The sequence below is a fragment of the Colobus angolensis genome, unplaced genomic scaffold (genome assembly GCF_000951035.1).
Source record: "Colobus angolensis palliatus isolate OR3802 unplaced genomic scaffold, Cang.pa_1.0 Scaffold110, whole genome shotgun sequence".
Classification (NCBI taxonomy): domain Eukaryota; kingdom Metazoa; phylum Chordata; class Mammalia; order Primates; family Cercopithecidae; genus Colobus; species Colobus angolensis.
This window is the reverse complement of record NW_012112031.1, coordinates 1,418,506-1,427,737: the sequence shown is the minus strand read 5'-3', so window position 1 is coordinate 1,427,737 and position 9,232 is coordinate 1,418,506. Positions and strand designations below refer to the sequence as shown.

General features: G+C 55.0%; 1 protein-coding gene across 3 annotated transcripts in view; it reads left to right on the top strand.

Annotated features, from left to right (window-relative positions):
* INPP5K (inositol polyphosphate-5-phosphatase K) overlaps nucleotides 1-8,806 on the top strand; it is a 22,946-nt gene extending 14,140 nt beyond the window's left edge. For all 3 annotated transcript variants that reach the window (XM_011955905.1, XM_011955887.1, XM_011955895.1), the window contains 5 exons: nucleotides 5,233-5,419; nucleotides 6,537-6,674; nucleotides 7,023-7,106; nucleotides 7,247-7,351; nucleotides 7,529-8,806. In XM_011955905.1, coding sequence (XP_011811295.1) covers nucleotides 5,233-5,419; nucleotides 6,537-6,674; nucleotides 7,023-7,106; nucleotides 7,247-7,351; nucleotides 7,529-7,585 — 571 coding nt within the window. In that variant the 3' untranslated portion in view covers nucleotides 7,586-8,806. The remainder of the gene's footprint in view (nucleotides 1-5,232; nucleotides 5,420-6,536; nucleotides 6,675-7,022; nucleotides 7,107-7,246; nucleotides 7,352-7,528) is intronic.
* The last annotated feature ends 426 nt before the right edge of the window (nucleotides 8,807-9,232 follow it).

Genomic DNA, 9,232 nt, shown 5'->3' with positions numbered 1-9,232 from the left:
CAGGAGGTTGGAGCTGTAGTGGGCTGTGATGACACCACTGCACTCCAGCCTGGGCAGCAGGGAGACCCTGTCTTAAAAAAAATAGCTGGGCATGGTGTGCGCCCCTGAAGTCCCAGCTCCTCGGAAGGCTTGAGGCAGGAGGGTCATTTGAGTCCAGGTTCAAGGAGGCCGCAGTGAGCTGTGAGGACACCACTGCATTCCAGCCTGCATGACAGCAAGACCCTGTCTCTAAGGAAAAACAAGGTGGGGTAGAGGGAACTTGGTTTGTTAATTTGTACACGCTCACTTTGCTTGTTTCTTGGATTTTGCTGAACAGGCTCCTTGAGAACCTCGTGCATCCTATTTCTCATATCCCCAGTTGCGGGGCATATAAGAAGTGCTAAGTAAATCGTGGTTAAAAGAATGAACAGGCCGGTGCGGTGGCTCACGCCTGTAATCCCAGCGCTTTGGGAGGCCGAGGCGGGCGGATCACAGAGTCAGGAGATCAAGACCATCCTGGCTGACACGGGTGAAACCCCGTCTCTACTAAAAATATAAAAAATTAGCCGGGCGTGGTGGCGGGCGCCTGTAGTCCCAGCTACTCGGGAGACTGAGGTGGGAGCCTTGCTTGAGTCCAGGAGGTTGGAGCTGTAGTGGGCTGTGATGACACCACTGCACTCCAGCCTGGGCAGCAGGGAGACCCTGTCTTAAAAAAAATAGCTGGGCATGGTGTGCGCCCCTGAAGTCCCAGCTCCTCGGAAGGCTTGAGGCAGGAGGGTCATTTGAGTCCAGGTTCAAGGAGGCCGCAGTGAGCTGTGAGGACACCACTGCATTCCAGCCTGCATGACAGCAAGACCCTGTCTCTAAGGAAAAACAAGGTGGGGTAGAGGGAACTTGGTTTGTTAATTTGTACACGCTCACTTTGCTTGTTTCTTGGATTTTGCTGAACAGGCTCCTTGAGAACCTCGTGCATCCTATTTCTCATATCCCCAGTTGCGGGGCATATAAGAAGTGCTAAGTAAATCGTGGTTAAAAGAATGAACAGGCCGGTGCGGTGGCTCACGCCTGTAATCCCAGCGCTTTGGGAGGCCGAGGCGGGCGGATCACAGAGTCAGGAGATCAAGACCATCCTGGCTGACACGGGTGAAACCCCGTCTCTACTAAAAATATAAAAAATTAGCCGGGCGTGGTGGCGGGCGCCTGTAGTCCCAGCTACTCAGGAGGCTGAGGCAGGAGAATGGTGTGAATCCGGGAGGCGGAGCTTGCCATGGGCTGAGATCGCGCCACTGCACTCCGGTCCAGCCTGGGCGACACAGCGAGACTCTGTCCCAAAAAAAAAAAAAAAGAATGAACAATACAGGTGCCCAGTTATCAGCCTGGCCATGGCAAGGAAAAGGAAAAAAGGGGGGTGGGGGTGGGCTGAGAGTCGTGAGGAGGAAGGAAAGACAGGCTGTGGTCAGGACTTGGGGAGGATCCTTACATGACAGCAAATGTGGGCTCCCAACCATCACGGGGAAGTAAGGGAGGGAGAATGCTTTGAAAGAATGTGCATTCGTGTGGTTCATTACCCAGTTTGTTTGTTTGTTTGAGACAGAGTCTCGCTCTGTCGCCCAGGCTGGAGTGCAGTGGTGCGATTTCAACTCACTGCAAGCTCCATCTCCTGGGTTCACGCCATTCTCCTGCCTCAGCCTCCTGAGTATCTGGGACTACAGGTGCCCGCTACCACACTCAGCTAATTTTTTTTTGTGTTTAGTAGAGATGGGGTTTCACCATGTTGGCGAGGCTGGTCTTGAACTCCTGACCTTGTGATCCGCCCGTCTCAGCCTCCCAAAGTGCTGGGATTACAGGCATAAGCCACCACACCCAGCCCCCATTACCAAGTTGGAAGCATTGCTAGGCTCCTGGTGTCCAAGGCAGATTGAGGGACGCAGTGTCTGCAGTCTGGGATGGGAATACCACATTCCAGTGCGCTCTGAACACTCCTTAGAAGAGTGAAAGGTTGGAAACGACCCGAGGAGCCAACAAGCAGACCAGGGTTAGTCAGAGTTGCCGCTTCTTGACCACTCCCTTGACGCCCTTTAATTTCGTTGTTGCTCTTTGAAGTAAGTACTGTTATCACCCCATCTTAACAGTTGAAGAAACTGAGGCTTAAAGAAATGAAGTCACTTGCTCAGGGGCATACAGCTCTTAATTAACAGGACGGAATCTTCCCCCAACTGGTCCCTGATTCTGAAGGCTGAGCTCACCACCATGACGCCAGTCTCCTCAGTTGCTAGAGTACTTAACTCTTCCTGTTGAAGGGACAGCAGTACATTGGGAACATTTATATAAAATAGCAGTTGAATAGGCCGGGTGCGGTGGCCTACGCCTGTCATCCCAGCACTTTGGGAGGCCATGGCGGATGGATCACCTGAAGACCAGAGTCGGAGACCAGCCTGACCAACATGGTGAAACGCCATAGCTGCGCATGGCCGGGTGCGGTGGCGCGTGCCTGTCATCCCAGCACTTTGGGAGGCCGAGGCAGGCGAATCACGAGGTCAGGAGTTCAATACCAGCCTGGCCAGCATGGTGAAACCCAGTTTACTAAAAGTACAAAAATTAGCCGGGCGTGGTGGTGCATGCTTGTAATCCCAGCTACTTGGGAGGCTGAGACAGGAGAATCACTTGAATCTGGGAGGCAGAGGTTGCAGTGAGCTGAGATTGCGCAACTGCACTCCAGTCTGGGTGACAGAGCGAGACTCCATCTCAAAAAAAAAAATATAGCAGTTGAATGAAGGAGGAGACAACAATAGTGTTTCCAACTGACAGCGAGTGTATGGAGCTGTAAACATTAAGATTAGATGGGCATTTTTGAGGGACGAGCTTGAGCTTGGGTTTTTAGTAACTGTACCTGGTTATTGAGTACCTGTGTGCCAGGATCCGTGCGAATGCTGAGGTTACACAGGACACTCCAACAGCCAAGTCCTTGCCTTCAGGGCTCACACACTAAGTGACGTGCTGAGTGGGAAACAGAAAATTGCAATATAGTGTAATCGTATAATACTGTATAAAATGCTTCGAAAGCAAAACGATGAGCTCCGGGATGGCTTTGGCAGAGGCCTCTCCCTGGTGGAGAAAGGTGTTCCAGGCAGCAGATACCTCAAAAGCAAAGGTCCAGAGGCTTGAGAGAGTCAGCAAGGTGGAGTGGGTCTGGGGAAGTGGTGTGAGATGAAGGACAGGGGTAGTCAGACTCCTGAGCCCCTTGAAAGCCCCACTTGGGGACTTTATTCTGGAGGCAGTGAAGATGCCTTAAAGGTTCTAAAAGAGCCAGGTGCCCTGGCACACCCCTGTGGTCCCCAGCTGGTCAGGAGGCAGAGCTGGGAGGGTTGCTTGAAGCCCAGGCCCATGAAGCTGCAGTGAGTTAGGATTGTGCCCCCGCACTCAGCCTGGGCAACACAGTAAGGCCCTGTGGGTAGATCAGTAGATGAGGTGACATGTCTGAGACCCTGTCTACAGATTGATGGATTGACCTAATCAGGCTGTTTTACTCTGGGTTCATTCAAGAAAGGGGATTGTCCACCAAGGGGGAGGAACCCAGAAACAGCAGCTGTCCTGCTCCCCCCACCTCCAGAACTCAGGGCTGCTGCTGGGCCAAGCTGAAACTGCCCCAGTAGTCGCTTGGGAAGGCTGGATTACGGGTCAGAGACTTTTCTTTGGTCAACTTCAGTTACCTAGAGGAGGAATGCATTTTGTCTCTGGAGCTGTATGACCTCTTCCAAACCCTTCAGCGGGGCTGGAAGCAAAGAACAGTGAAGAACAGGTCCAGGGATGTATGACCTCTTCCAAACCCCTCAGGGAAGCTGGCAAGTGAAGAACAGGTGGGAGGTCTCTCAGTCGACTTTTCTTTTTTTTTGGAGACAGAGTCTCGCTCTGTCGCCCAGGCTGGAGTGCACTGGCGCGATCTCGGCTCACTGCAACCTCCACCTCCCGGGTTCAAGCGATTCTCCTGCCTCAGCCTCCCGAGTAGCTGGGATTACAGGCACCCGCCACCATGCCTGGCTAATGTTTGTACTTTTAGTAGAGACGGGGTTTCACCATGTTGGCCGGGATGGTCTCGATCTCCTGACCTCATGATCCGCCTGCCTCAGCCTCCCAAAGTGCTGGGATTACAGGCGTGAGCCACCGCACCTGGCCTCGGTCGACTCTCGAGAGGAAATCATAAAGGCCAGTGTGCGTGGGGAGCTCATTCTGCACCAACCACTGTGCTAAACATTTTACGTACTTGATCTCATTTAGTCATCTCAGCAACCCTTCGCAGTAACTACTGTTATTCCCTCCACTCGCAGACGAGGAAGCTGAGGCCTGAGAGAGGTTAGTTTGGTGGTTAAAAGCACATGCTCTGTAGTCGTGCTGGCTGGCCCTGAATCCTGACTCCATCAGTTAGTAGCTTGTGACTTTGGGAAAGGTGCTTCCCTTCTGAGCTCAGTCTGTGTCTCCACTTGTAAAGAGAGCACAATATAACCAGGCACAGTGGCCCGTGCCTTCTCATCCCAACATTTTGGGAGGCTGAGATGGGAAGATCATTTGAGGCCAGCAGTTCAAAACTAGCCTGGGAAACATACTGTCGTTACAAAAAATTGTTTAAAAATTCGCTAGGCATGGTGCCACGCACCTAGAGTCCCAGCCACTCAGGAGGCTGAGGTGTATTGCTTGAGCCCAGTAGTTTGAGGCTAGAGTAAGCTGGGCCGGCACCGCTGCACTCCAGCCCGGGTGACACAGCAAGACCCTATCTCTTTAAAAAAAAAGGTGTGGTAACAGTCCAGATCACAGGCATCGTCTGGTAAGCATTTCCTACGTGCTTCCCTTCGCTTTCCTGAGATATCCTTCTAGTATGCAGGGCAGTCAGATTCAAGCTCAGGTCTGTCCAGTCTCAGAACCCCAAACCTCAGCTGCTTTGATCCACTGCTGCATTTGCTCAACAAAGAAGCAGAGCTTTGAAATGGAATGTCTCTGAGTCTCAATTAGACCCTAAAAACACGAGCTGAACATACAGAGGGTCCTGGCTAAGTCTGACAAGGGCTGGCATACCTTGGATTCTGTTGCGCACCTTCCTGCCTGCTGCCATGCTCCCTCCGGCTCTGGCCTGGGGCTCTGTGGCTGCCCGTAGATGCTGGAGTTAGGGGCTCCAGCAAGCTCACGTGGGTTCATTTCTGCTCTTACGCCAACCCTTTCTTCTCTCCCCATTCTTCCCCTTTATGCCTCCTGCCCCCGCAGTGAGAAAAAACGCAAGCCTGCGTGGACCGATCGCATCCTGTGGAGGCTGAAGCGGCAGCCCCAGGCTGGCCCCGACACTCCCAGACTGCCGGCCCCAGACTTCTCCCTGTCTCTGAGGAGCTACAGCAGCCACATGGTGTACGGCATCAGCGACCATAAGCCTGTCACCGGCACTTTCGACTTGGAGGTGAACTTCCAGGCTGCCTGATCCCTGCCAGAGGAGTAGCTATGCTGGCCACATCCCCAAGCCCTCCATCCCTGGATTCGAATGTCAGCCAGTCCCCCAGGGGAGGCCTGTGGAGGCCATGATTGCCTTTCCTGCCAGGTCAGATATCCCAGCTCCTCTTAGGAGCCGTTGATGGCTCTGTCTGTCAGAAACGTGTTCAAACCCTTTGTGAAAAGGTTTCTATTTCCTTTGGGTATTCTCCCTTGGGGCTAATGAGTTCCATTAGGCTTATTACCCAATGTGAGAAGTAGGACTTCTTTTATTTGTCCTGAAGCTATCTGGATCAGGTTGCAATGGGAGCTCCCTCCATCCCTGCCTCCTTGTATCTTGCTGTCTAAACGACCAAGGTGTTGGCCTCCTTCAGGCTGCTGCCCATCAGCCTTCACATGTTCATACAGGTTTCCCGGCGTGCGTGCGCGCATGTCTCTTGTTCTGCCGTCCAGGCTGGAATACAGTGGCGGCATCACAGCTCACTGCAGCCTCCACCTCCTGGGCTCAAGTGATTGATCCTTCCACCTCAGCCTCCCTGGTAGCGGGACTGCAGGTGCCACCACGCCTGGCTACATTCTGTGTTGTTTGCAGACGCAGGGTTTCACCATGTTGCCCAGGCTGGTCTCAACTCCTGGGCTCAAGTGATCCTCCCAAACTGTCGGGATTATGGGCGTGAGCCACCATGCCCCGCCCACACTGGTTTCTCTGTTGTGTTCCTGCACATTCACAGCTGTTCTCAGCAGAGCATCCCCCATGTGGGGCTTTGGGTCAGATACCGGGAGGCCTGACAGCAGCTGCCTGGCCACCTCCTTAAGCCTCTCAGCCGAGCCTCTGCTCCCCGCCATTCCTACCCCCCAGTGCTGGGCCCCGTGGGATTCCCTGACAGGGCCACCAGCCTCCTGACTGGGGTCTGGCCCTCTTTCCTGCTGGCCGGCCACGGTCCGCTGGAGCAGCCCAGCGGAGTCCTGTGCCCAGCCTCTCGGGTGCCCCACCTCCCCCGCTATGTTGGAGGGTACAGTGAGGAACACTTGGCCTCAGAGGGGGGAATGATGCTGCGGGATTCAGCCCCTCCCACCTCCATGTCTAGCTGAAGCCGTTGGTGTCTGCTCCGCTGATTGTCCTGATGCCCGAGGACCTGTGGACCATGGAGAATGACATGATGGTCGGCTACTCGTCAACCTCGGACTTCCCCAGCAGCCCATGGGACTGGATTGGACTGTACAAGGTGATGTGGCGGCAAGGCAGGGAGTCCATCAGCAACAGCCCCCAGTTCGTCCTTCCCGAGGGCTCCCGGGAACTGGGCAGATGCTGACAAACTCACCCTCGTCCACCCCGGCGGTTCTTCTGTAGCTAAGGGCTGGCAGGGAGGGGTGGCGGGGAGGCGTACAGTACAGCAGCCAGGCCCAGCAGTGAGACTGTCTTCTCCTTAGGACTTGCCTAGGGTCCCAAGTCCTACCTGACCGGAGGCGTACAGTACAGCAGCCAGGCCCAGCAGTGAGACTGTCTTCTCCTTAGGACTTGCCTAGGGTTCCAAGTCCTCCCTGACCACTGATGGCCTGACTCCCCCTCACAGGTGGGGTTGCGGGACATTAATGACTACGTGTCCTATGCCTGGGTCGGGGACAGCCAGGTCTCCTGCAGCAACAACCTGAACCAGGTACGTCACCAGCAGGCGGGCCTGCCTCAGCACTCCTGTCCCGTGGAAGGAACAGAGTGCTGGATAACTAACTTGTCACTCCGAGCTGGGTGGAGCCCAGAGCCCTGGAGCTGATCCCAGTCCTGGCCATCCCCCTCCAGGTTTACATCGACATCAGCGGTATCCCTACAACTGAAGATGAGTTTCTCCTCTGTTACTACAGCAACAGTCTGCGTTCTGTGGTGGGGATAAGCAGACCCTTCCAGGTAAGCGATGCTGGTGAGGGAAGCGGGAGGGTGAGGGCTTGAGCCCGTCATCGGTTCCCTGAGGCCCAGGCCTGGGAGCCAGCCTGTACGTGAGGAGCCGCTGCAGTGGAGGAATGGGGTGACGGAAAGCAGAGGAAGGCCCACTCTCCACTTCCACCATCTGCTTTACCCCTGCAGATCCCGCCTGGCTCCTTGAGGGAGGACCCACTGGGTGAAGCACAGCCACAGATCTGAGCCAGGATGGGAGTGAATCCCAGGAGGAGGCCAGAGCTGGCAGCCAGCTCTGCCTTTCCACTGCCGGGAGTGCTGGGGGCCCAGCCTTACCCCCTGAAGAGACAGCCAAGTGTCCTCCGCATACACCTCCCAGAGTGAGCTCTAGCCAGACTCCTTTGCTCTCTCCACTACTCATCTCTGGAATCAGCCACTTAAATACAGGTTTTTGTTGCTGAGATGTGAGTGAAACCAGCTAGTGCATCAACAGTGAAGACGTGGGGACAGTTCTGCGTCTTATTTCTGGATTCCTACCCCCTCTTCTAGTCTAGCCCAAGTAGTCCTGCCAGGCACATGCCCCATTTGGCACCGGCCCGCATTCTTGTCGTGCCGTCCTGGGCCTCAGGCTGTCTGGGAGGGGAGATGCTCACATTTGTACAGGCTACATAGACTGGTGCAAGCAGTGCTGGCTTCCAGGAGTCTTGGCATCTCATAGCTTGTCCCATGAGGAGTGAACAGAGGGTCTGGGATTCCTGCTTTCAGCAAAAGCAGTCTGACCCCTCTAGCCGGGCTCTTACGTCATGGTTGTGAGCAGGCTGATGAGGGTCCTTCGGCCAGCACAACCTTCCTGCCTACCCACAGCATGGAGTCTGACCCAGGAAGTTCCAGAGCCTGAAGAGAGAGAACTGGGAAGGATCTAGGTTCGCTTCTGCTGGTAGCTTGAGTCCCATGCCTCCATCCTGCCAGCTGAGGAAAGGGTGACAGGTGGTCAAGGAGCTGTGGCCACAGACTTCCAGGGTGGTCCTTGTCGGGTTAGGTGCATATGCACCACCCTTGTCAAGAGTCATTGACGACAGCCCCCCTCTGGACCTCCCAGGACCTCAAAGTGGGGGCAGGCAGAAGGGAGAACCAGCTCAAGACATTTTGGAGGATCTGGCCCTGGGGGTCTTCAGAGAGCACTCTCCAGGGGCTTTGTGGACATGGTCTGTCCCCACGTCCACCACTTGCCTCCTGCCGTGGTCACTCGGCAGCCCTTTTCCCAGGAGAAGACACCTCTGGGAGCCTGCTCCGTGCTTGTCCTGCCATCCTGTGTCCTGAGACTGAGGGTCACTCCAGTTGCTGTGTTGCATACTCTCCCCAGCAAGCCTGTGTATAAAGAACTGTCCCTGGGCTTCCAGCAGGCCATGGCTGGCTGTTTTGTGACTGTTACGTTGTGCAGGGGTAATTAGAAGCGTGGCTTTTACACTTGTGTGTGACTGATGATTGGGGGTTGGGGGGTACAGTGATGGGCCTGGGACTCGCTGTAGACTCCAGGAACAGGGGCCCTGGAGATCCCAACTAGACTTCTGTGTCTGAGATTTGCAGAAGTGGCCAGGATTGGGGCTAGGGTGAGGTTCCGGAATGGTGAGCCTCTGGGGCGCTAACCAGGTGGAGCATGCCGTCTATGCCGGTGGCCGCTTCATGGACTCTGCTAAGTTGAATGAGCTCTCGTTCATCCCTCCTGACCCGCTGCCCCACATACCCTGGGTGTTGAGCCTTCTTCCTGTGTTAACCGGTCCAGAATGCCACCATCTTCTCTTTCTACCCCACTTCTCAGACCCTTCTTGCTGAGTTTTCCCCCATGGTAATCTATGCCTGCCCCCAGCACATATACCTACGGACCTCCAAAGC